We start from the raw sequence: 25,644 nt of genomic DNA on the forward strand, positions 1-25,644 counted from the left end.
AGTGCCATCTCATGTTGCCCTCTGTTGCTTTTGTCTGGTTCCTGGGATCTGGCAGCTGATCTAAAGGCCCCAGGGTTGTTACCACAAGGCTGTCATTAGTTGAAACAAAATCATTCCTTGTAATTGGAATATTGTGACTGTAAACAACATATGTTACCGGGGCTTTCTGTTTCTTATGATTGTGATTACACTAGAATACTTGTCATTTGTATAATACCAATAAGGATCGACCAGCTCTCTGTTCCAGACCAGTAACTTCTCCTGAATGCGCTCTTTGTTCAGGAAAGAAGAAAAAAGAGGTAATTCGACATCCCTGGTGAAAATCGACAAAGCCAGGGAAACAGGAAGATGAAAGACTTCCTGGATTCAAGATGGCGCTGCACGGACCAGAAGCCACCTGGCATCCTCTCTTTGGGCCAACAAAGGACCCTGTCTGTACCCACCCCTAAGAGGGTGATGGGAGAGGAGGACCAGGGACGACACCAGAGATATCACTGGGGCTGGGTCTCATGTTTACCCCAGGAGGAGGGGCTGGCTTGGATTACCAGGGTGGCTGGAGCCTGAGGCTGAGTTTGGGTTGGCCCTTTTGACGGATTATCCATTAAGCAAGGCAAGCACAGGCTTACGAGTGCTTACAGCCTAACCTGTCACAAGCAAGTTCACATGTTTCCACCACATCTGAGAAACTACTTTGAGGTCTGGCAGACACCCATCTCCTTCCCAACCCCACAGCGCCTTCCCACAGAATCAAGACCTCTCTTCAAACGTCAGGGACTGCAAGCTAAGCACAGGCTGACTTGTGCTTGTTTCCTTACCTGTCATGAACGATTCCACACATTATTTGCCTCATCAGACCCAGACTACACTGTTCACTACAAATTGGTGAGTCAGCGCAAGCAAGCCTGTGCTTACCTCGCTTACGGGGTACCCAGACCCTGCTTATGGGGTGTCAGCCCCGAGCTCTGAGATCTCATTCCCCCTGTGTGGCGCCTCTTGGTTGTACATCCTGCTCAGATACTGTTCAGCCGATTTCCATTTACAGTGGGATTATGTCTACTGCCCATTTGTCACTGGGTTGCACAGCAGTGGCCTGCGTGTTACTGTGACGCTGGAAGTTACGTCACTGGTATTTCAAACACTAGCTGGGTCACTCATGGTGGACAGGGTTCCATCGAGCTTCCAAACTGTGACAGACTAGGAGAAGAGGCTTGGCCATCTGTTCTGGATCCTTAGCTAATGGGAACCCCATGGTCACAGATCCTTAGCTAACGGGAACCCCATGGTCACAGAGACTTTGGCCTCACGCCGGGCAGAGGGACGAGGATTCAGGGAGGAACGATGCCACCCAATGGCTGCAACTATAGGCTTGAATGGATCACCAATGGCGACGGTGGTGTCCAGCTGGGTGACAGTTCCTTCCTTTGTTACCAAGTTCCCACAAATCCGGGCAGCTGACTCCGAGAAAACCATCCGCAGAACGGTACAGGCAAACGGCCCCATTGGACTGGAATAGTCTGAAGTCAGGTCCTTCAGATGTTGGTATCTTTAAACAGCTACCTGCATCTGGGGAAATCTTACAGGGGCAGTCTCAGAACCCCCGTGTGGAACAGCTAGGAGCCAGCCTCACCTGAGGGCAGGGGGTTGGGTTTGTTTTTCCCCTCTGATGTCAGTTCTTCTCTGTGGGTATTTCCCGTTGTGTACCTGCCACTGTTTTCAGGGCACACACACACACACACACACACACACACACACACACACACGCGCGCACATGCTGGTACCGGCATGGCTCTGCAGTTATCTAGGACTTGCCCGGCTCGTGGGGGACTTTCCAGGGTGGAATGGCCCAGGATGCACCTGAGCTGCCGCAGAGTCTGGCCCCAGCACAGAACTTTCCTTGCCTGTTGTCTCCATAAAATTGGGCCCCTGGGCCACAGCGCCCTGGCCCCCACTGCCCTGGCTCCGGGGACCTACCTCTGGCAGCTTCACTCGGCCTTCCTGGAAGGAGCACGTCTTGGGGTCGTGGGTGCAGACGTGTCGGTATTTACACCAGTGGCAGCGGTATGGGCTCTCCACACAGGACAGGCACCTGGCAGGGAGGAAGAAGAGTCACAGCTCCGGAACCTGGACTGGAGGGACTGGGGGTCCGGAGTCTAGTGAGGCACTTCTAACAGAGGGCTCCCCCGCACTCACCACAGCACAGGCCAAGGAGGCTTGGTGCTAAGCTAGCCCTTTCGATCCAGAAGGGAACTATACCCTGGCCTCCACCCCTGCACGGTGCTGACAGCTCTCCCCGCTAGGGCCTCCTCCATCTTCCTCCATCGCCGCAGGATGGCGCCCTTCCTCACTGAAGAGGGAGCAATCTGGTCTAGACATCGGGCTTGTATGGTCTGTCCCAACGATGACTCTGGTTGTAACTCAGGCTGTGACCCCAGGTCCTCAGCTTCAGGGACCCTGCTGGGACCACCCTGGCGGAGGCGGTTCCTGAGTCTCCCCAAGTTGGGTATTCACCTTGCCACCCTTTTTCCCTGAGAAGCAAAGGCCACTTTATAAGAGCTCCTTCTGCCTAAAGGGAGGTTAACACGCTCGGTTGCTGATGGCCAGGGGGTGGGAGAGGTTCAAGTTCACTCCAAGGCACCTCAGAATAAAGATCTGGTGAGCTTCTTCCCAAAAGTTCAAACCAAAAAAACCAAACGCGCCGCCATTGAGTCAGTGCTGGCTCACAGTGAACCCCTGCGGGTTTCTGAAACTAACTGTTGACAGAGGTAGAAAACCCAGTCTTTTCCCCCAGGACCTGCTGGTGGTCTCAAACTGCCAACCATGGGGTCACAACCCAGCGCATCGCCCCTCTGCTACCAGGCTCACCCTGAAAAGTCAATGGAGCACAACAGTTCTCGACTCGGCCACCCATGGGGTCACCAGGAGTAGCCGTGGAATCAGTGGCAACCAATTGGCTTGTTTGTTGAACTGCCCAGCACAAGTCCCCATGCCTGGCCACGCACACTGAGTCCCCCTGCCAGGCTCAGCTGCTGCTGAATGACACAGCCGTGCACAGTGGCCCCAGGATGAAATGCTACCCGAGTGGCTTAGAGCGCACACTTGGGTTCCAGGGGGTTTTCATTGGCTGATTATCAGATATCAATCACCAAGCTTTGCTTCCTAGTCTCTTGAGCTGGAAACTCTACTGAGACCTACCCAGCATCCTAGTCATTTGCAAGCCTCTGCCATGCACCCAGTGCGTATGCTGGGAATCGAACCAGGGTCTCCTGCATGGAAGGCGATAATTATACCACGGGGCTAGCACTGTGTCACCTACCTCCTCTGCTTCCTAGGAGGTCAAGAGGGGAGGGAGGGATGGATGAGGCCTCTAGGTGGGAAAGCCAAGGGCAGATCCATGGCCAGAGAGGAAGGGGGGGTCCCAGGTTGAGGAAACTCATTTTTGGTCAGGGGGTCTAGTTGCCTCTCAGCGTGGGTTCCCAGAGACAGCTAAGCCCTGGCCAGAGCAACCACCGCCACACAGCCCAGGGGGCTTCCAGCCGGGAGGCCCCACAGGTCTTTAGCAAAGGGCTAGGCCATTTTATAGGGGGCGGGGCTCGAGCTGAACCATGCACCCAGGTGCCGTGGTGGAAATGGCTGTGCTTGGGCTCTCAGCATTGGCTCTGGAGGATGGAGTGTGCTAGGCTGACTAGCAGCCTTTGGGAGCCATCCTTGGAAGAAGGACCCCAACTCACAGTCACTTGGCACCTTTCCCGGCAGGTTTCATTCCAGGGCTTGGCCTTGGGCCTTCCTGCCTCCTGTCTCTGTGACACTTACGTCACATAGAGTGTGAGCCAGGCTTCCTGGGTCCCGTGCCCCTCAGCCTCCCCAAACCAGGCAGCCTGGGTCCAGGTCCTGACTACATCAGCAACTGACTTGGCAGTGGGCCACGGACCTTGGAGTCCCAGGTTCTCTGTTCCCTCAGGCGGCTGCTCTGACCCAGAAGCAGCTGCTGAGGCTCAGGTGACAGGCACCACCCCCAGGAGGTGGTGGGAAATGGATCCAATTTGGGGAGATTTATAGGCAAGGGGCCTGGCCTTCTATGTTCTTCTCATCAGCGCTGCGGGCGCCGGGGCAGCAGGAGGCTCCTGCTGGGTACAGGTGGCCTCAGTCCTCCCTGCCTTCTCTGGAGCAGTGGCGTTAAAGTAGCATGGAGTTCGAGCCAGGCTTCCTACCCACCCCTGCTTCCCTAGCCAACCACACCCCTTGACCACCGAGCGGGTGCCAAATGGGGTGGGGGGCACTCACGAGCTGTGGACGCTGCAGTTGTAGAAGACAAAGCTGGTGCTGGCGAAGGTCATGCCCGTCTCCTTGGACTTGAGCTGCAGCTGCACAACGTGGTGATCCCCTGCGGGCAGAGCCAGCCAAGGGGTGGGTGCAGGGCCCCGGTCAGGCTCCCCCTGAGAGGAATGTCCCTGGGGCGGAAGCCTGTTCACAAAGGGGTACTCGGCTCCAAGGGGCCCCAGGATACCCGAGTAGCTGCAGGGACAGTGCTATGTCGCCTCCCTCCACGGATGCGCCCTCCCTGTGCGCCTCCCCCGTGTACAGCCGCCCACTCGCCCACAGTCATGCAAAGCACACACGCACATGAACACATCTGTGCATATACACCATACACTGACATACTCACAAACGTACCTGTACACACTGCTGCAAAGGGACACTCGCACACACAATACACGTATTCACATGCACACTCACTCCTGCCCACAAACATGCTCGCATGCATGCAGGTGTGCAGGCAATACCCGTGCACGGTCACTCACGCACGCACACATGCAAGCACAATAACCGACACCTCCACTCATGCACTCACATAGGGGCACACTCACACTTCGAGTGTGCGCTCACACTCACTTTATGCACACACACCTGCACGCACGCATGTCCACATCATGCATACACAGACACAATCACATGCACTCCTTCATGCACACCACACCTGGATGACCCAGGGGCTGGGGCAGGAGGAGCTCTGCAGAGTCCCAGTGGCGCTGCCTTCCTGCCCCACCTCTGCAGACCCCATCCTGCACAGACGCCCCTCCGGGGAATACCCGTGGGTGACCTCAGCTGGTGCCACTGGTGAGTTATATGTGCAGCCCTGACCCTGGCCCTACGTCCAGCCTGGGCTCCGGCTTCCCCAAGGTTCTCCATAATCCACCAGCCTCCAGCACGCGAGGCCAGGCCAGAGGGGAGGGATGACTAGGCGTCCCTCTGCCTGGGCTGAGCCTGCCCCAAGCTGAGCCTCTGGCAGCCTTCCTTCCTCTGGGGACCCCGGGGGTGGTGGAAGGCAGGGTCTGAGCAGAGGGCTGAGGCACCCGATGTCTCCTGGGACCCCATTCCTGTTCCTGGTGGCTTCCCTTCACCGGCCACCTGCCAGCCCCTGGGGCCAGTCCAGTCTCCGAGGGCACCTGGCCTGGTCATACCCTCCACCCCTCTCTGCAGCTGTTCCTCATGCACGCTGGCACTCACGTGGGGCTGAGAAAGAGATCAGCCACCCCACCTCACCCCCCTTCCTGCAACATATCCACAGCCTCTGCCCTTCCTCAGGTGTCCCCTGGCACCGACACTCACCATTCTCTGTGATGACGCGGGGCACCTCCCTGGCCGCGGGTGAGTAGCACTGGATCTGATTGCCCACCACCAGCCCATCCATCTCCGACAGGTCTTCAAAGGTACAGTTGACGCCGGCGGACAGCTCTGGGACGTTGTATGTCTCCAGTACCAGCTGGGAGTCAGGGAGCAGGCAGAGGGAGCCAAGGAGGGAGAGGTGGACAAAGAGGGGCATGGCATGAGGGGAGGAAGAGGGAGAGAGGACCATGAGGGACAACATTAACCCAGGGAAGTCCAGACCCAATGTTTGACCAGAGCAGTTTGCAGAAGGCAGCGGGAGATCGAGGGAGAGGTGTGAGACTGGGCTTGCGGATGCTGATGGGTTTGGTGCCAGCAATCGGAGAAGAGTTGGGGCTTGTGAAGGACAGAAGCACCGGGGGAGCCCTATGACCAAGCACCTCTAGCGTTCATCCCAGTTTGGGGAGAATAATGGCGACCCTCATACTGATCGCCCCGGGCAAGAACATGGACAGCATCTGCCCTCCACCCCCCGGCCCTTCTACTTTATGGACAGAGACCCCACTCTGGCCCTTTCTTGACATTGTGATCCTTGTCTTTTCACCCCTTATGCCTGTTGCCTCCTCACCGCAGTCTTATGGCATCCCCTCTCCCATCCCCAATGGGCATCGCTTCATAGAGCAGCCAGGCTCAGTCCCCCAAGGGGCCCTGGATGGGTTCTGTGTGGTGGGCAGCGGGTCTTCCTGCATGCTCAGCCCTGACCCCATGGCCCTTACCAGCACGTTGTACTGGGAGACGGAGATGTTGTTGGGATGGACCGTCAGCCGGACACACTGCTTCATCTCCGAGGCAAACCTGCGCGGCTCCCGGGAACGCTCGCACTGTCCCTTCCGGGTGCACCTGGGGAGGACAGAGCAGGGTGACCCATGAGCAGAAGGTCCCTTGTCCCTGGAGGGGGCCTGGCTCTGAGGTCAGCCCTGTCAGCCATAGCACCCAGGGGTAAGTGACCCCTGGCCTCCTCACACTCGCTGTGTTTCCTTCCCCATCCCTCCTCTTCCTGGCCCAGTGTGAAGAGGGTCAGAAACCCAGTCAACTGTTGGAATGGTCCCCCGTCAAGCGGCAGTCTGGGAAACCCACCGGGCAGCGCGACCCTGTGCTAAAGGGTCGCTATGAGTTGGAATCAACTCACTCGCAGTGAGTTTGTCTGCTTGCTTTTGGTCGGGCCACGCAGACTCTCACCACTCTGCGGAATCATGCTACACTCATCACTCTCTGCAAAGGGCTCAGACGTCCTTCCTGGTCTTCTTTAGCTCCTCGGACATCCCAGAGCTGGCCTTGCTCTTCCCTCATGAGTCAACCAGAGCTTTGGTCTTTGCACCAACATCGTCTCATCCGGGTCTCCTTGTCTGCATCAGTAGCCTTTCATCTAGACCAGTGGTCCTCAACTTTCCTAATGCCACAACCCTTTAATACAGTTCCTTATGTTATGGTGACCCCACAACCATAAAATTATTTTTGTTGCTACTTTATCACTGCGATTTTGCTCCTGTCATGAATCGGGTGACCCTTTTGAAAGGGTCGTTCAACCCCCAAAGGGGTCGCGACCCACAGGTTGAGAACCGCCTGGTCTAGATGGCCTTCTCTCCGTTTGCCACCTGACCAGCTCCTACCCACCCTTCTAGGCAGGGTTCAACCATCATTCATCTGTGACCCCTCTCCACCACAGCCGGGCAGAGCCATGAGCATCCTCCTCCTGGTTCTACAGCTCGCTGGGGTTTCCGGTGGTCCTGAACTTGCCTGTCTCTATGGGGTTTATTAGGCTGGATAAAGCCCTCTCTCGCCACATATGAGCTTCTCAAAAGCAGAAACCATGTCTGCTTATTTCTGAGGACTTTGTCTCTCGGGTCTCCGAAGGCAGAAGACAGATGGCAGTCCATAGTGCGGTGGTCTAGAGGGTGAGTTGGGTTGGAATGTCATGTGAGGTCACTGGGGCTCTGTAGGGCCAGTGTGACTTGGGATCTTACAGTCCTAACTGGGGCAGGGGGTGGGGCTTGTGAAAGATTCCCCTAATTGCTCTGGGCATCACCCAGGTATACAGGCAACCTCTTGGCGGGGGGGGGGGGGGGCTGTTTAGGTTCTGAGGTTGGGCAGGTCTAGCTCTGCCTCACAGTAGAAGTTGAGAGTCGGGCAGGGTCTGAGCTGTAGGAAGCAGTATCTCATCAATCTCAGGTAAGCAGAGTGGACAGGGAGCTCCACCAGACGCCAGTATTAAGGACCCCCAGGGGGCCCGTCCACAGGATGAGACACTCAGGAAACTCACTGCTGAGGGGCTGGTGTCTGCTGGTTAACGAGATGTTGCAGCAGAATGGTCATGTCAGGGTAGAGGAAGCATTAGTCAAAGAGTCAGGAGCGAACACAGCTGCCAAGGAATGGGGAGGGGACAGGGAGAGAGCTCAGCTGCCGCAGGTGTGCTGTGGGAAGGAAGTTGCCTCCAGACATCCGCCTCTGGTCTTGGGTGATTCACTAGCTCGGAGGAAGGGTGAACTAACGGGACAGTGTCTGAGCGGGGATTTAGCCATGTGAGGCATCATTGAAGGCTGAAGATTGACGCTGCCCCTTGGGGGATTAAGAAGGAAAGGGAGACTTGGAGGCACAAAGGAGGAGCTCATGAGACATTCATGTGGACTGTGAGAGAGAGAGACTCCTGAAGCACGCCATCGTGGCTTCAGGCTGAGGAGCCACAAGGCCACCAGTTTGAAACCACGATCTTCTCTGCAGGAGAGATGAAGCCCTCTACTCCTGTAACGTGTTACAGTCATGGAAACCCACAGGGGCAGCTCTCTCTTGTCCTGTAGGGGTTCTAAGAGTCCACTCGATGGCAGTGAGCTTGGAGTTTGGCTTCGGGCTATTGAGTAAGGAGTCTTGGTGGCCCCATAGTTTAGTGCTAGGCCGTTAAACTAAAGGCTGGGTGTTTGAAGGGATCCGTGACTCCAGAGCAAGACCTGGCAATCTACTCCCATATAAATGAAAACCAGCCAACCGACTCCCCAACCACAATCCACGGATTCTTTGTCTTCGAGTCAATTCCAACTCATAGTGTTGCCCTACAAGAAAAGAACTGCCTCATACGGTCTCTAAGGCTGTAATCTCTCTCTTCAGTTTTATTTGCACTTTATCCACATGTCATATGATTGAATAGTTCAGCCACATCAAGAAGAGCTGCACAATTGCCATCTAAGGCTGTAATCTTTATGGTAGATGACTGCCTCTGTTTTCTGTGCACTTATAGCTGGTGGGGTCGAACTCCTAACCTTGCAGATAGTAGCTGAACGTTCTACAGATGGTGCCACCAGAGCTCTCCTTCCCACAAAGATCGTAACCTAGAAACCCCCTGGACACAGTTCTAATCGGTCCCATGGGACTGACTCCATGGGGTCCAATGCCAACAGGGACAGATGTTGTGCGCTGGTCGTACTCTGTGATGGGGGTGACATGTTTATCATTCATCCTCACAGCAGGGCTCCGGGTGAGAAGGTGCCACCTGAAAGCCCCACCTTGTAGATCGGTGCCCAAGAGGTGAGTGCTTTGGGAGCTTGTCCGCTGAGGCCTCCATCTGCTCCGACGGAGTCCGTGTTTGAACCCAGGTGGACTCAGAAGCCTGCACTCTGGGGCTCAGGCTCCCACTTCCCTGTAGCTTCCAGACAGGGCAGTGGAGGCGATCGAGGACAGACCCACCTGCTGCAGACAGAACCCCCTTCCCTTCACCGATGGAAGGGAATCCCGGTGGCCTAATGGGTTACGAATTAGAATATGGACCATAAGGTCGGCAATTCCCAACTGCTGGGACAAAGACTGGGCTCTGAAAACAAACTGACTGACTGACTGACTGACTGACTGACTGACTGACTGACTGACTGGGCTCGGGGCTCCCAGAAAGAGCTACATTCTCAGAGACCCGTAGAGGCAGTTCTACCCTGTCCTAGAGGGTCGCCGTGAGTCAGGATCCACTCGATGGTGGTGAATTTGTTTGTTTTCATGTGACAGGATTTCAATCCCCTCCCCTCGATCATCTTCTCTAAAGGAGGCTTGGCGGCATCCTGGTTAAATGCTTCGCAGCTAACGGCAAGGTCAGTGGTTCAAACCCACCAGCAGTCCATGGGAGAAGAGGCCTGCCCACCTGCTTCCACAAAGGCCACAATCTAGGAAACCCCTCTGGGCAGCGGGGCTCAGCAACACAGGGGTTGGCCAGGGGTCAGAATCACCGCTAAGGCACCCGGCAAACACCAACACCCTCCTTCTGGGGCAGACAGAGCCAGTGATCCTTTTTCTTTGAGGCTCTTTTGAGTGTTGGTTGTAACTCTGAGTAGGAGGCCAAGAGGAATCCTCCAGGCCCTTTCTGTCTCGCCCCATCCCCGAGTCAAAGGCCAGCGAGGCGTCTGGGCTCCCTCGAGCTGTCCCCCCCTCACCGACCATGGCAGCCTGAACGGCAGCCTCCCAGTCTTGTGAGTTAATTTCCCAGTCGGTCGGGGACTCCATTACCTGCAGCCATTAAGCTAATGTTATGGACTCTTCCAGGGTGTCTGCTCTGACATCGCTATTAATAGCGTTATTATGCCCATTAACAGCAGACCCAGAGCGTCTCGCCCGCTTCAATTATTCACCGGCTCCCCAACTTTGAAGTTCTTTCCAGGAGTAATCAGGAGGTCCGAGAAGTGTCTTTGATTAAATCACGAAGGGCGGGGAGGGGGCTCCGGAAGGCTTGCAGGACAACCATCACCTGCAGTTAGTGGAAGAAAGGGGTAGATGGAGCAGAGAGATGCCACAGGGCCAAGGTATATGCTCGGGGTTCCCAGGGCAAGCGTTCCTGGCATCCGTTGCTGCTTCCAAAGGTCTTTCAGCTGCATTGGGCTGTCTCTCCAGGGAACCCTGGTGACGCAGTGGGGAAGCAGTTGGCTGCCAACTGAAAGATTGGAGCTTTGAATCCCTCCGGGGCTCCACAGAATGATCGTCTTGGAAATTCTGCGGGGCATTTCTGCTCGGTCTTATAGAGTTGTCGTGGTCGGAGCTACATGCCAATCATGGTTTGTTTGTTTGTTTGTTTAGCCTTTCAGAGAATTCCAAACCAACTACCCTGTTTCTCTGAAAATAATACAGTGTCTTCTATTAATTTTTGCTCCCAAAGATGCGCTAAGTCTTATTTTCAGGGGATGTCTTATTTTTCCATGAAGAAGAATATGGTAAACATTTATTGTTTTATTAAAAGAGACCTTGCACTTCCTGTCTGCTCTGGCTGCACTGCGGTCAACAGTGAGCTGCGCGGAGGCACTGGCTGCTACGGTCCAGAGTCCCGAGTTATGGTAGCTTCTGGGACTTATTTTCAGGGAGGTCTTATTTTTGGAGGGATGCCTTATATTTCAGCGAGAGGCAAAACTGGAAGTAGGTCTTATTTTCAGGGGATGTCTTACTTTCGGGAAACAGGGTACTTTCCCCCAAATCTTGGTCTCCCCAAGGAAGACATCCATAGAGATTACGGTTTTGAACATCCCATCTCACTGTGTCACCTGCACCTCGCAGGTGGCTCATGAGTTTTCATCCAATCCTGATGCTGCATTCTTCTTCACAGAGCTCCGGGGCTCAGGTGCCTTGCTCGGCATATAAGCTGAATGCATATGGTGAAAGGATACAACGCAGGTGTACACCTCTCCTCTTGATTTTAAACCAGAGTGCGTTCTCATGTATACAACCATGGCCTCTAGGTCCACGGACAGGTTCTGCATGAGCCCAGTGAAGTGTCCGGGAGTCCTCATTCTTCTCGGCATTAACCATATTTGTTATGATCTCCACAGACAAATGCCTTTGCAAGGTCAATAAAATAGAGGTAATGATTCTGGCTGGCATTCTCTCATTTCAGCCAAGATCCATATGACACCAGCAGTGGGATCTCTCCTTCCAGGCCCTCTTCTGAATCTGGTTTGAATTTCTGGCAGTTCCCGGTTGAGGTGTCTGGCTGTGACCATTTCTGAATGATCTTCAGCAAAATTTTACTTCCACGTGGTGTTAATGATCTTGTTAGATTATTTGCACATTCTGTCGGGTCACTTTTCTTTGGAGTGGGCACAAATACGGGTCTCTTCCATTGGGTTGGCCAGAGGGCTGTCTTCCGGAATCCGTGACGGAGACAAGCAAGTGCTTTCTGCTTTGCATTCATTTGTTGGTGCCTCTCAATTAGTATGCGGTCATTGGCGGAGCCTTGCTTCTCGCCAATGTCTTTGGGGCAGGGGGGCTTCCTCCTTCAGTGCCACTGGTTCTCGATGGGATGCTACCTCCTGGAATGTTTGGATGCCGATCAGGTCTTTATGATCAGGAGGTGTTTCAAGAGGTACAGTGACTCTGTGCTTCCCTTCCACCTTCTTCTGGTCCTTCCGGGATCATTCCATAGTTTGTCCAAGTGAATTCTTCAATATGGCAACTCAAAGCTGGAAACTTTCCCCCCTTCAGTTATTTGAGCTTGAGCTTCATAACCGGCCTGTCATTTGCATAGGACAAACATCTTGCTTGCTGAAAGGGAAGAGGACTTGAAAGACCTCCTGGTGAAGATCAAAGAGTACAGCCTCCAATACAGGTTATACCTCAACCTAAGGCAAGCCAGGATCCTCCCCAGGGAAGCTATCAGCAGTAGCACGATAAACAGAGGGAAGTTGGACACCGTCATGGACTCATTATCCGGGGATCCACACCAGCACTAGTGGACAAGGCAGCCAAGAAGTCCCATGAGGCATTACTGCAAAAGACCTTAAGGAGGCCTTTATTGGGGGCTCAGTGGGAGCTGAACATTGTTCTACATGCTTGACTCACTTATCTCATGAAGTCCTCTGTGATAGTTACATGATCTGTTGTCAATTTGAGACTATTAATAGCAAAGGGGCGGAGTTTAGCCTGTCCATCAGGTTGCAGCTTGATGACCTCATTTGCAGGCACTAAGGAGATAAACAGCTCACTGTAGGCAGGGCGCACACACTCTCCCTGCAAGGCATTCCCATTGACAAACCACTAGACCTATGCTGCTGGTAGCCAGAGCCTTGGAGCTGGAGGAGCCACATGGAGACCCACACCAGTGTTGAGATGCTTCTACCACCACTGGATGCACAAGACTTTCCACCCACTGGCCTGTGATCTTCCTGTATTCTGTGTCATTGCAGTGTTGCATGAGTCTGAAGAGGAATTTACAGACTGGTATTGAACCTCTGGGCTAACATCGGACTTATGGGACTTGATCTGGACTGAGCTGGGATGCTTTCTTAATGTACAATTACTCTTTATATAAATCTCTTTCTCATGTACCTATGAGGAGTGTCTATGAATTTGTTTCTCTAGTCCATCCGGACTAACTCTTCCTCCTAATAATTCTAGCCCTCATAATCATAACTGAACACCTTAGAGGTATCACAACGCAAAGGCGTCACTTGGAAGACTCAGCAGGACAACAAATGGGACAACACAGCAGGACCACCAGTGGCCATTGACTATTCCAACTCACAGAAGCCCTGTGTGTTGCCAAGTGGAACTGCACATCCCAGGACTTTACAGAATGAGCTCTTTCCAGAGCAGATGGCACCAGCCTGTCTTCTGAGGTGCCTCTGGGTGATTTCAACCGCCAACCATTCAGTGAGTTATCGCACGCATCCCTTCCATGTTTGTGCCACTCCGCAACTCCAGGACCACCATTGTAATGGAGCCCTCAGGGTGGAAAGGGTAACTGTGCAGCTTCTCACGGCAAGGCTGCTAGTTGGAACCCAAACTTGCAATTCTGCGGGATCTGCTTCCATAAAGATGACAACCAAGAGAAGTGTCGGGGCCTGTTCTGCCCACGGGATTGCCATAAGTTGGAACTGACATGATGGCCCTAACCAAAGAAATAGCTACTTGGATTGTTATGAGGACAAAGGGGGACGCTGTGAGGAAAGCATTTGGACTAATGCCTAGCTTTCACTGAGCTCCAGAAACTAACCGCTGGTATTACCCCAAGGAGCTTTGGTGGCGCAGTGGTTCAATACCTTGCTGCTAACCTCAAAGGTTTGGGTTCGCAACCTCCAGGTGCCTCTAGGACATCTGCTCCTGTGACAGCGCACTGGAAACCTTGTGGGGCCAGTTCTCTTCTCGGTGGCAGGATTGTTGTGAATTAGGGATTGACCCGATCGCAAGGATGGGCATTGACCTCAGCCCCCTCTGCCTTTTTCCTCCTACTCCTCTGAAAATGAAGCTGGGTTTTCTTCTGGGCTTTCCCGTGGCGAAAGTAAAAGACAGGAATAGACGTGGCTGCAGCGGGTTTCCTACTGAGGTGGGAGGGGGCATCCAGGGCCTGGGGTGAGGAAAGAGGAGAGGAGAGGCCTGCTTGTCACGCTGCTTTCGCAGTAGCTGTCAACGGGTCTTGAGAACTCCATGGCTTTGGTGGCAAGTCAAGCTGAAAGGCAGGACCAGGGATGTTTTGACAGTTTCACGCTCCCTCATGGTCTGAGAGGGTGGAGCCGGCAAAAGTCCAACAGCACAGCCGGTTGACCTTCAGTGTATTCAGATAATGCAGGGGAAGAATGGACTCCTTCGGCTTCCTTCTAGGTCTGCCCAGGTCGTGGCCTTCTGCCTTCCTGGGAATAGGAATTCCCTTTTCACTCAGGCAAGAGCTGGGCCTATTCAGAAGGCTCATTCACATGCCTGCAGGGGGGCTGGCTTAGAAGTTTCCTTCAAATGGGCTAGAGAACCTTCTTAAGTCTGCTCTTCAACTCCGTCATAGGAGCTTCCTAGATTTGGAAGGAAGATCCTGCTCCATCCATTTACCAGGCAGGAACACAGGCTCACACAGATTCACAAAGGCTTGGCTGGCTGGCCACATCGTCCGGAAAGTCTGATTACTTAGAGAGCACCCTGCTTGGTGAAGGAAGTAGAGGGTGAGTGAAAATAAAGGGAGACTCTCAGCACAATGGATTGACACGAGAGCCACACCTAGGAGCCCAAACAGACCAATGGCTGTGAAGATGGAGCAAGGCCGGGCAACATTTTGTTCTGCTGCACGTGTCGATGAGCCATGTCAAGGGCCACTAGCCACAGCAACCCATGACTTTACTTCGAGTTCTCAGAAATGCTTCCATCGTGGACACGACTGCCCTGGAGCACAGAGCAGCCCGAAGTTGATCCAAGAAGACCACCAGGGCCTAGGGGCTTCTCCGGAAAACTCCTCTGGCCACCCAACCTCCTTCCCCTTGTCTGCATTCCACCTTTGCAGCCCTGAGACCAGAGGTGCAGCCAGCCCTCAGGGAAGAAGGCCCAGGCCCCTTGGAAAGGGTTATTATTCAAGCCAGTGGTTTTGATGAGATTATCCTCTCTAATGAAGCAGCTACCTCCGCCTTCCCCGAGCCTGAACTTCTACTGCTGGAGAATTCCCAGCCAAGTGGAAAATTAGAAGGGAGAGGACTGGAGGATAGAAGGGGGCGAGCGAGAGAGGTGGTGATTAAGTTCCTAGAAATTAATTCCCAAGTACAGCGAGGGAAATATTAACTGCCAGGCCTGCTGCGGAGGCTCGCACATTTCATTGGGGAATTCAGGAGCCCAGGCAGCCCGACCTGGACGCACCCACAAGATGGAAGGGACGTTGCTGCTCGGGCACCCTGGTTCTCGGGCATGGACACACCAGCCCTGGACACAAGAACTGGCTCCTTTCCCCCACAGATGACCCTCCACCCATCATGCGTCACATGGCCACGGTGAGTGCGTCGCTGGTACCATTTGAGCAAGAACACCAGGACCTGAAAATAAGGGGCTGGAGGCTTCCCTAAGAAGCTGGATGGAAGTCCCACTGAACGTGGAATTCCAACGTAAGTGGGAAAACCAGGAGGCTTTCTGGGCATTGTCTCCAATTTGGGGATTCTGCCGAAAGACGACACTGGGTTTATATTGCCTTCACCCGCAATGCCCACAGAAGTGGACAGCTCCAACTGTGGGCCTGACCGAATTGGAGAGAAAAGGAATCCGTCCTAGGCCGGTGGGTATGTCAGAGGTTTGTTCTGCAAAGGCGAGGGCTCACATTATTGCCAGGGTGCTCCGCAGGCTGCAGTGAGCCTTCCAGACTAAAAGTAGGAAGAAAGGCCTGGAGACGGACTTTCTAACAGCCAGTCCATCATGGTTCGCGACCAGGCAGCATTTTGTTCGCTTGTGTGCGGCATTGGCATGCATTGGCGCCAAGCCCATGGCAGCTAAGCGTAACGGCAGATGAGTAGCGTTCTTACCCAGTGCCGTGGTTGCCAATGGAAGCACAGAGAGGTTTCCCAGAAGTGGACATGTTTTAGTTGTCCTTGGGCGACCCTCCAGTCAGGAAGGCTGAGATGGTGCTATTAGTTGGCCGCTGCCACCAGCTGCTGGCGACGGTACCCACAACCCCTTTGCCATCTCTCAAGGCCTACAGCCAACCTGAGCACTTCTCTATGTTGGGCGGGCCAATGCCTTCTGAGCTAACTCAGTGGGAGAGGACACTGAGGCAGGAGGAGGCCCGGGACTTCACCAAGGCGAAGGAGACGGTAGGAGGCCCAAGAGCCTTCCTGGACTCATGTGGCCATCAGTTCACCAGACAGGCCTCATTGCCTGCGTGGAGACATGCTTGCCCTGGGTCCTTGGATAGACTCTTGCTTTGACTTCCTTCCCAGAACACCACAGAAGGATGGAGGGCAGAGGAACCGGAAGCAGGTTGTTTTCAAGATGCAGGACCCCACGAGCCGTGGGCAGAATGGTACGGTACCGGGCTGGTGATCCCTTCTGTTGGGACTGATTGATTTCTATGGGAACTGAAGAGAAGTTCTGGGAGAAGAGTCAATGGAGGCCGAGAGGAGAAACAGGAGTGGGGAGCGAGGAGGAGACAGAGGAGGAGAAGGTGGGGAGCACCGAGTGGACAAGCCACCTGCTCTAGCCCTGTCAGCAGCCAGGAAAATACTGCCCCTCAGTCATCACCCATCCCTTGTCCCTGGTTGCTGCAGATCGGCATGTGCATGCTGCACCCACTACCTTTCCTGATCCCACCTGGGGGTGCAGGGATGCACTTGGCTCTGTACCCCCATCCTCTCTGCTCCCCCCTTCCTCTCTGGACTTGCCCACCCTCTCCAGTCCCTCCTGTGCCCTGCCTCCCCCACCTCTCATCATCTCAGGGATCCCCATCCTCTCAGGCTGCCCATTCTCCCCATCCTCCCACTGTCTCCGGTCCTCCCTATTCTCCTTGCCTCCTTAACTCCTCCACCCCCATCTTCTTTGGCCCCTTCATTTTCTCTGGTACCCTCATCCTCTCTGGAGCCCCCACCTTCTCCAGCCCCGCCCCCCAATCCTCTGCAGACCAGACTCGATGGCTGGTCTAGGTGGCTGGACAATGGGTCTCCAAGGAGCCTGCTCCCCAGCCTGTCCCCGGGAGCCAGTCCACTGGGAGGGATGCTCTGAGCTAGTGCTGACCACCAGGTGTTTCTAGTTCCCAGGAGATCACTCTGCCCAGATTGGGCTGTCCCGGGGACCCACAGTGGTTTCTATGGAGCATGTGGGGTCAGGGAGAGACTCTACCTGAAGACCCTCTCTTGGTGGCCTCTGGAGATGCAGTGGTCATGTGGGAGGTGTCCTAAGGATATAAGGCAGGATCCCAGCAGATGCCTGGGGCCTGCCAGAAACAGGGATCCACAGAAGGGACCACAGGTGAGGGTCAGGCCTGGGAGGGGCCTACAGGTGGGGAGGTCACACTGGAAGGAGCCTGGAGACTGACAAAGGTGCTCTCCTGTTCTTGGGGTCCCTGAGCCTCCACTGACCACGATCCCTTGGAGGACAACAGGTGAAAGCCCCCATGGGGCACAGGCAGCCCCCAGCTTTTCTATTGAGCCAGCACAGTACTCAGGCAGGGCACGGGTCTCCTCCCAGGAGCGCAGAGAGGTGGGACTCCTCATCTTAAGAAAGAGCGTGCATGTTCCTCCGTCCTCTCCTGGCAGAGACAGGCTCGAGCTGAGCTGCAGAGGGTCAGGGAAGCACACTGGCTTAACGAGTTAGCTCGAAACAGTCCTCCTCAGATGTAAGTTAAAGGAAATGACTTTTTAAAACCCAAGGCTGTGGCCTTTTGATGTATTTGAATGTTGACTATTCCAAGGAATGCCAGGAGAACCAGCAAATCCGCATTGGGAGAAATGCAGCCAGAATGCTCCATGGAAGCAAGGCAGGAGAGACTTGGTCTCAGACACACTGGGTAGAAGAGCCCAGTCCCTGGATAAGGATGCTGGGTGTGGCACTGACATAATCTGGTGGCAACTTGAGCCTATTAAAGAGTGAAGGGGTGGAGTCTAGCCTGTCCATCAGTTCGCAGCTTGATGACCTCATTTGGAGGCACTAAGGAGATAAATAGCTCACTGGAGCCGGGGCACACACACTCTCCCTGCGAGGCATTCCCATTGACAAGCTGCATGGAGCTAGGCTGATGGAGCTAGAGCCTTGGAGCTGGAGGAGCTACGTGGAGACCCACGCCAGTGCTGAGATGCTTCCACCACCACTGGATCCACAAGACTTTCCACCCACTGGCCTGTGATCTTCCAGAATTCTGCATCATTGCATGTATTGCATAAGTCTAAAGAGGAATTTATGGACTAGTATTGTCATATGGGGTAATATCGGACTTCAGGACTTGATCTGGAATGGGCTGGGATGTTTTCTTAATGTACAATTGTTCTTTGATATAAAGTTCTCTCTTACACACATATGAGCACCTCTGGATTTGTGTCTCTTCCGCCCAGGCTAACACACTTGGTCAAGTAAAGGGGCAGCGAGAGAGAGAGGATGCCCTCCAGGATGTGGACTGAGACAGTGGCTGCAACTGTGGATTCCGCCATAGCTGCGATGGTGAAGGTGGTGCAGGCGGGGTGGCATTTCCTTCCGTCACGCACGGGGTGACTGTGAGTCAGGACTGATCAGGCAGAAGCTGGCAGCAACAGCGTGGACTCTGCGAGTGAGACTCCAGGAGGGACTTTTGGAATCAGCAAGGTATTCACCAGGCTCACACTCAACAGGGGCTCTCAGCTCTTTCCCAGGCCCCTGGAGAAGGCGCCTACATGACGCGGCTGGTTGGAGGTACCCAGAGGATGGGGAAACGATCTCTCACAGCAGGCTGGCTCAGCCACCCAGCCATGCCTCTGTGGTCCTGGGGAGGAAGAGGGAGTGAGCGGCAGCGCCCCGGCCAGTTGGTTCACAGTCAGGTGGGCTCACCTGCTGAGATTTCAGACAGCCAGGCCCTGCAGCCCAGGGCGGCCTTCGGACGGCAGAAGTCGGGACAGGGGAAAGGGCACCAGGCCCTGAGAGAGACCGGAGAAAAGCCTGCGTCGTCTGTCCTCTGCCCAGGTCTTGGGTTACCCGAGCCTCCCAGGAGTGAGGCGGTGACTTTTCTTCAAGGGGGACTGTCTGGGCCAATCGATGAGGCCAGTCTGAGGGCAGGATCTCACCGCCCCTGGAGCTGGAGATAGGATTCTGGGGCTGGGCAGCTTGCCACTCTGTGGAAGGTGAGGAGGGGCAGTCTGCCAAGGGTGGACATGGGGAGTGCCCAGAATGGGGCAGCTGGGTGGGGGCTAAGGCAGGCTCATTCACGTCACCTTCACCTGGGCAGACAGGTAGGGCAGGCCCATGGGGAATGCTGGGAAGAAGGCTCAAGACTCTCGTCCAATAGGCACCCAGCCTTGTTGCAGCCGCTATGGCCTTTAGAGATAGGCGGCAACGAGGGTTGGGGAGCGGGGCTGGTACCACTGGGCTGTCAGGTGAGCACTCCAACAACGGAGGCGAGCCACAGCGGCGAGGACTCGGACTACACATGCCTCTCTAAGTGAGCTCAGTGTGCAGCACGCCTGAGACCTGCCCAGTACAAACAAGCCATTCAGCGCCCTAGCCACCTGGCCACAGAAGCCTGTCCACCATCAGCTCTCACCCTGCACCCAAAGTGAAGGTTCAAGTCTGCCCAGAAGTGCCTTGGAAGAAAGGCCTGCCAATCTATTTCTGAGAGAGCGTCTATAAAAATCCCTACGGAGCACCGCTCTGCTCCGATACACACAGGGTCACCGTAAGCTGGGGTCAACTCAGCTGAAACTGCCTCCCCATTCTTGGGTTTGAGGCTTGGCTCTCGGGAAGCTTTGGGGCAGAGATGATCCAGCATAGCCACCGCTTTGCCCTTGAGTGTAGTGCTGTGCCTGGCACAGAGGGCAGGTCGGAAAAGGCCGGGATTAGTCTGAGTCTGCAGACACGGGCTCCCGGAGCAGAGGTACTGCCTCACACCACATCGAGGCTCCCTTCCTTGTACCTGAGCCCCCCAGGTTAGTGTTCATGACTGCTTTCCCTGTCCTCAGCTTCCCCATGAGTCCTGCTCACCCCTGTCTTCTGTGGCTCTCCTCCTCCTATCTCGGTCAAGCCACGAGTGTCCCGTCTGCACCCAGTTCCTTGAGAGCAAGGGCTACGCCTGGCTTGAATCTGAAAGAGGAGCCAGCGGAAAAGCAAGATGCAGCAGGGATGACTGGGAAGGTTCCTGGGAGAAACTTCAGGATCAGGAAAATGTCTGCATCTTTACAAGGGTGTAGATTCCATGGGTGCTGGCCTTTACCAAAATGTCTCTATCTGTACAATTTAGATATTCAATGTTTGTTTTGATGGAAAAGGTTTTAAGACAGCCCCTTTCATGGCCACTGAGTCCATGCTGACCCAGGGCATCTCGGGTGGGGGGTGGGTAGAGTAGAGCTGCCCCTGGGGGATGGGGAGGGTGTTTCAAGACCGTGAGTCTTTCTGGGAGTAGAAAGACTTTTTGTTCTCCTGTGGAGTGAGTGGCTGGTGGTTTCAGCCATTGCAGTTAGCAGCCTGTGTTAATCTTGTTAGAATAGAGAAACAAATTTGTAAACACTCATAGGTGTATAAGAAAGTCTTATATACAAGAGCGATTGTATATTGAGAAAACATCCCAACCCGTCCAGATCAAGTCCATAGTTCGATATTAGCCCATATGTCCAATACCAATCTATAAAGTCCTCTTCAGACTCATGCAATCATGGCGAATGCAAGAAGATCACAAGTCAGTGGGTGCAAAGTCTTGTGGATCCAGTGGCAGTAGAAGCATCTCAGCACTGGCAGGGGTCTCCACATGGCTCCCCCAGTTCCCAGGTCACGGGGTCTATCAGAGTAGTACCATGTGTCTTGTCAGTAGAGCGTCTCTCAGGGAGTGAGCTGAGAGAGTGTCTGAGGGAGTGAGCAGAGAGAGACAGTGTCTCCTGCCTCCAAGGAAGAAATAGAGCAGTTCCTAGAATCTTTGGGGGGAAGGCCATGCCCACACAGAGGCCTCATTGGCTATATCTCGACAGCTGGTCTCCACCTCTCCACACTCAATCCTCAAATTGACACCAGATGATGCATCTGCTATATAGCCCAGTGCCCAATCCACTAACTCCTCAATCCACCAGGGTTTCTTATCTTAGAGCACACTTACCAAAACACAACCACCATCATACCACCTTTCGTCATGGGGTTAATTCAGCCTCATAGTGACCCTATAGGACAGAGCAGTGGTTCTCAGCTTTCATAATGCCATGACCCTTTCATACAGTTCCTCATCTTGTGGTGACCCTGTAGGTGGGGGTATCTGCATGTGGGTGGACTCCCCTGGAGACAGATAGAGGAGCGGTGTCTCAGTTCCTAAGACCATCTGAAATATGGTCTTAGGTGACCCCTGTGAAAGGGTCATTTGACACCCCCCAACTGGATCGGGACCCCCAGGTTGAGAACCACTGGGATTTCCCAATTTTGCAATCTCTATGGAAACAGACTGGCCTGTGTTTCTCCCATGGGGTGGCTGGAAGGCTCAAACCCATGACCTTCTTGGGTTAGTAGCAAAGGGCTCTTTGGAACTACGATGCGCTGTCATTGTTGGGTGCCCAAACATTGGCTCCGGCCCATAATAACCCAATGTGCAACAGTGAGCAACACACTGCCTTCCCCTGCACCACCTGCATGGTCATCCCCCTGACCAGCAACCCCACGCTGAGCTCTGCGCTCAACGACTTGAAAACAGGCACCTGCACGAGTACCTGCTCACCATGTTAAAGCAGCACAGTTCACAACAGCTAGCCCTCCAGCACATGTGTCTATCAGCAGATCCCGGATGAAGTTTAGTAGTTCGCCTAGTCATAGACAGTGAGTGTTATCCAACCAGAAGGAGGAATGGAGTCCTGGCACCTGTGACAACAAGGAGGGACCTCGGGGAACAAGCCGAGTGAAGCAGCCAGTCACAACCACTGAAAACCCACAGCATGGTCATCGGCAGCTCCTCCATGGAGAGAAACACTCGCAGGAGAACACAGATGGGTGGTTGGTTGCCTAGGTCAGGAGAGGTGAGGCATTGGGAGAAATTGCTTACCGGCATAGGGTTTTCTTTGCCCAGGGGATGCCTTGGAACTAGATGGTGTCTGTGTGTTTGTGTGTGTGTGTGTGTGTGTGTGTGATGGTTACAAAACCTCCTGAGTGCATTCCATGCTGCAAAATTGTTAACTTTGAGATGGTCCATTCTACTCCATGCGGATTTCACGTCTGTGACCAAAGTTAAATAGTCGAAGTAACAAAGATAGACCCAGAATCAGAGAGGGACTAGAGGCATTTTCATCCGGCCCCACCTTGGTCATGGTCAGGAGGTTCCTGTTGGCCAGCACAGCTGGGAGGGAGGGAGATGGCAGATCTCCTGGTGTCCTCTGCTCCTGTGCTTTGCGCTCTGGGGGAAACCAGGGCTTACCAGCTCTGTCAGTTGCCTCCCGGCACCAGTGTCTGTTCTCAGGGGCCCTCATATAACGAGGAGGCTCAAGGGTGACAGAGATCGGCACCCTGGCCTGTTGGAGCACATGGAGCTGGATAAAAACCCTTTATTACCTAACTCTAGTCTCACTCCACCAGTGGGAGGAGGTGTCGTGCTGTCTGTTTCAACATGAGGAAATCAAATTTCCAACAATTACTTGCCCCTAGATTTTCATTCCCCCATCCTTCCCAGATTTTGCCCACCTGTTGCTGCTGTAGTCCCCTGAACAAGGAGGGGCCACCCTACCCCTGACTGCAGCCTCCTCACCATCACTGCACTGGGTACCAAGCTCAGGGCCAAGGCCTGCTGAGTCCTGCTTCCCAAGGGTCACGCTTACTAAGGGCTGGCCCATGCTCAGCCACTCTCAAATAAGATCTGCCAGCTCAGATAGGACATGGCGCCACGTGGAGGCCAAGGGACTGGCTGCCACCCTAATCAGTCAGAGAAGGTGTATTAGTCTGGATGGACTAGAGAAACAAATTCATAGACACTCATCTGTGTGTAAGAAAGAGCTTTACATACAAGAGCAATTGTATATTAAGAAAACATCCCAGAGTCCAGATCAAGTCCATAAGTCATCTGTTAGCCCGCGTGCCCATTACTAGTCCATAAATTCCTCTTCAGACTCATGCAACACATGCAATGACACTGAGTGCAGGAAGATTGCAGGCCAGTGGATGGAAAGTCTTGTGGATCCAGTGGCAGTGGAAGCACCTCAGCACTGGCAGGGTTCTTCAGCTCCAGGGCTCTAGCGTAGCTCCATGTGTCTTGTCAATAGGACTGTCTTGCAGGGAGTGCGTGGCCTCCAGTGAGCTATTGATCTCCAGGATGCCTCCTAATGAGGTCATCAAGCTGCAACCTGATTGACAGGCTAGACTCCACCCCTTCACAAATTGACACCGGATTATTTAACTACCACAGAAGGCAATCCCAGGAAAGCAGAGACTGCAACTCCAGCAGAACCATCTGGAAGGTCAGTGGAGTCACTGAAAAGCCCAGTGGGAGGAGGGATGGGTGTCCATGGGCTCTTCTTCCTTCCCAAACCCTTTCCAGCTTTCTGACCCCCACTCCCCAACTTTGCATGAATGTAACATCCCCAATCCCCCCACCCCCACTGCACTCCTACCCACATGACCTCATTCTGCTCCCCAGAGGAAGCTCCCTTGGGTTGAGGCTGGTGGCCCAGGTCTCATGTCCCACTACAGGGCTCAATACCAACAGCCCACTTGCCCCTGCGGTGCCCACACTATCCTCCTTACTTCTGAGGATAGCAGGGAGCCAGCACCACTGAGACCACAGACGGTGGTTACCCAGGTCCTGGGACCGGCCAGTGGCTCAGGGGCCCAGGCCCAGGCAGCTCTGACAGTCAGCGTCAGGGCTTGTGAGATCAGAGAGGGGCCCAGCGGTAACACTTTAACTGCACAGCGGAGGTTCAAAAAGCTCCATGGGGACCCTGAAGGGAATGCCAAGCGGATGTCAGCTGTCTACATGGCCAGAGAGGGACCCTGTGGCCCCTTGGTGTTCAGTCCCAGAAAATCACCCACAGTCAGACAAGTCCAGACTTTGCTCTCCCTTGTGTCTTCCAGTGAACACCTTCTCAGTATGCTCTTCCCATGCTGACCCAGCAGCACCCAGACTGCCATCTCCTGATAGTTTTCATGGGAATTTAGCAACTCACAGAGAAAGCAAAACAAGAAGAGAAGGGAGAGACATTTGATAAGGACAGTGGTAAGACTGAGGAGGCTGGTGGGACTGAGGAATCTCAGGGAAGGGGTGAAGGATGGAGAGGAGGAGGAGGAGGAGGAGGAGGAGGAGGAGGAAGCGGCCCTGTGGAGGGTGCCGCCCACCCTTGGGTACTCACCTGTTGTGGAGCACACACCAGCCACAGTGGGGGTCCCCGGAGCCCAGGCACTCGCTGCAGCTCCGGTACTGACTGCAGGACTCCACCGGGACACGGGTCAGCTAGGACAGAGGGACAAGGGAGAGTGGTCACGGCTCTGAAGAACAGCCAGGAAGTGTCACCATCAAGCTGTGTCACTCGGCTAGGGCTGCTGTAGGAATGTCACAAGTGGGGGGGCCTCAGCTTAGGGACATGGCTTCTCTGTAGGGTAGGGCTCTTTCTGACCGCTCTGGGGGATGTCCTCCTGTAGGCTTCCGGAGCCTCGCCACTCTCCTTGTTCCTTGGGGGTTTCGGGGTGGTGTCTTTTCCCCCCACCTCATCCTCCCCCCAACCACCACCACTTATGATTACTCTTCTCTGTCAAACGGATGGTTTTCTGCCTGAAAATCTACCAGGGGTGAGGCATCTCCACACGACCTCATCAGCAGATCCATCTTGAAGGGACCATGCACGGCCAGAAGAAGGAATAAACTGGTTCTGGAAGGGGTCTGGCTGGAATGGGCCTCAGAGGCCAGGACAGTGAGACTTCCTCGCACCTACTTTGGACACGTCATCAGGAGGGACCAGTCCCTGGAAATGGACCTGTGCTTGGTCAAGTCAGGGGTTAGCGGATGAGAGCAGGACCTTCCATGAGGCAGACGGATGCATGGGCTATCACCAGGGCTTCAGACGGAATAGTGATGGTGGGGATGGTGCAGGACCAGCCAGCAGCTTGTTCTGTTGCATGTGGGGTCAGAGCGTCCAACAACAACCAGACAATGGAGAGACTCTGCTTTCCGAAGGGCAGACCGCGCGCCCACAGGATTGGGGGTTTAGGAGTCTAGCACTTAGCGTGGGGCACATAATTCACCCCCGCCATGGGTGCTCCTCTAGATGTTCTTTACAGCCAGGAAGGAGGGTGAGGATGCTGAGAGCCTCAAAATCTAATGACACTTGGGGAGATGCTATCGGAGCAGGTGGATACCTAGCACGAGGGACGCTAACCACTTTGTTTAGGGACTGAGGGGCCCAAGACTCTTTGCATTCACACTTGCTGGATCCAGGTGCTATGTCTCTAGTGCGCACTCAAATATCCCAGCCCCCAACTCCAAAATATCTCCGCGGACATCCAATGTCCCACGCTTTTGCTTCTTAAAAATACAATGAGCCGACAGGCACATCCTCCCCAAGCCTGGTTTCTCTGTCATCAAGGGGTGCTCTGCTTTCCCCCTGGTCCTTCGGCGGCGAGTCTCACCCTCCTTGCGACTCCGGAGAGCCTGCCCTGGGCTGCTCT

At 54.4% G+C, this 25,644-nt stretch overlaps 1 protein-coding gene across 1 annotated transcript in view; it reads right to left on the bottom strand.

Annotated features, from left to right (window-relative positions):
- PLXNA4 (plexin A4) overlaps positions 1-25,644 on the bottom strand; it is a 457,211-nt gene that overhangs the window by 88,008 nt on the left and 343,559 nt on the right. Inside the window, exons 5-9 of the mRNA XM_075558680.1 lie at positions 24,333-24,433; positions 6,381-6,504; positions 5,608-5,761; positions 4,282-4,381; positions 1,972-2,086 (exon numbers count right to left, since the gene is read on the bottom strand). Coding sequence (XP_075414795.1) covers positions 1,972-2,086; positions 4,282-4,381; positions 5,608-5,761; positions 6,381-6,504; positions 24,333-24,433 — 594 coding nt within the window. The remainder of the gene's footprint in view (positions 1-1,971; positions 2,087-4,281; positions 4,382-5,607; positions 5,762-6,380; positions 6,505-24,332; positions 24,434-25,644) is intronic.

This window comes from Tenrec ecaudatus, chromosome 9 (assembly GCF_050624435.1).
Source record: "Tenrec ecaudatus isolate mTenEca1 chromosome 9, mTenEca1.hap1, whole genome shotgun sequence".
Taxonomy (NCBI): Eukaryota; Metazoa; Chordata; class Mammalia; order Afrosoricida; family Tenrecidae; genus Tenrec; species Tenrec ecaudatus.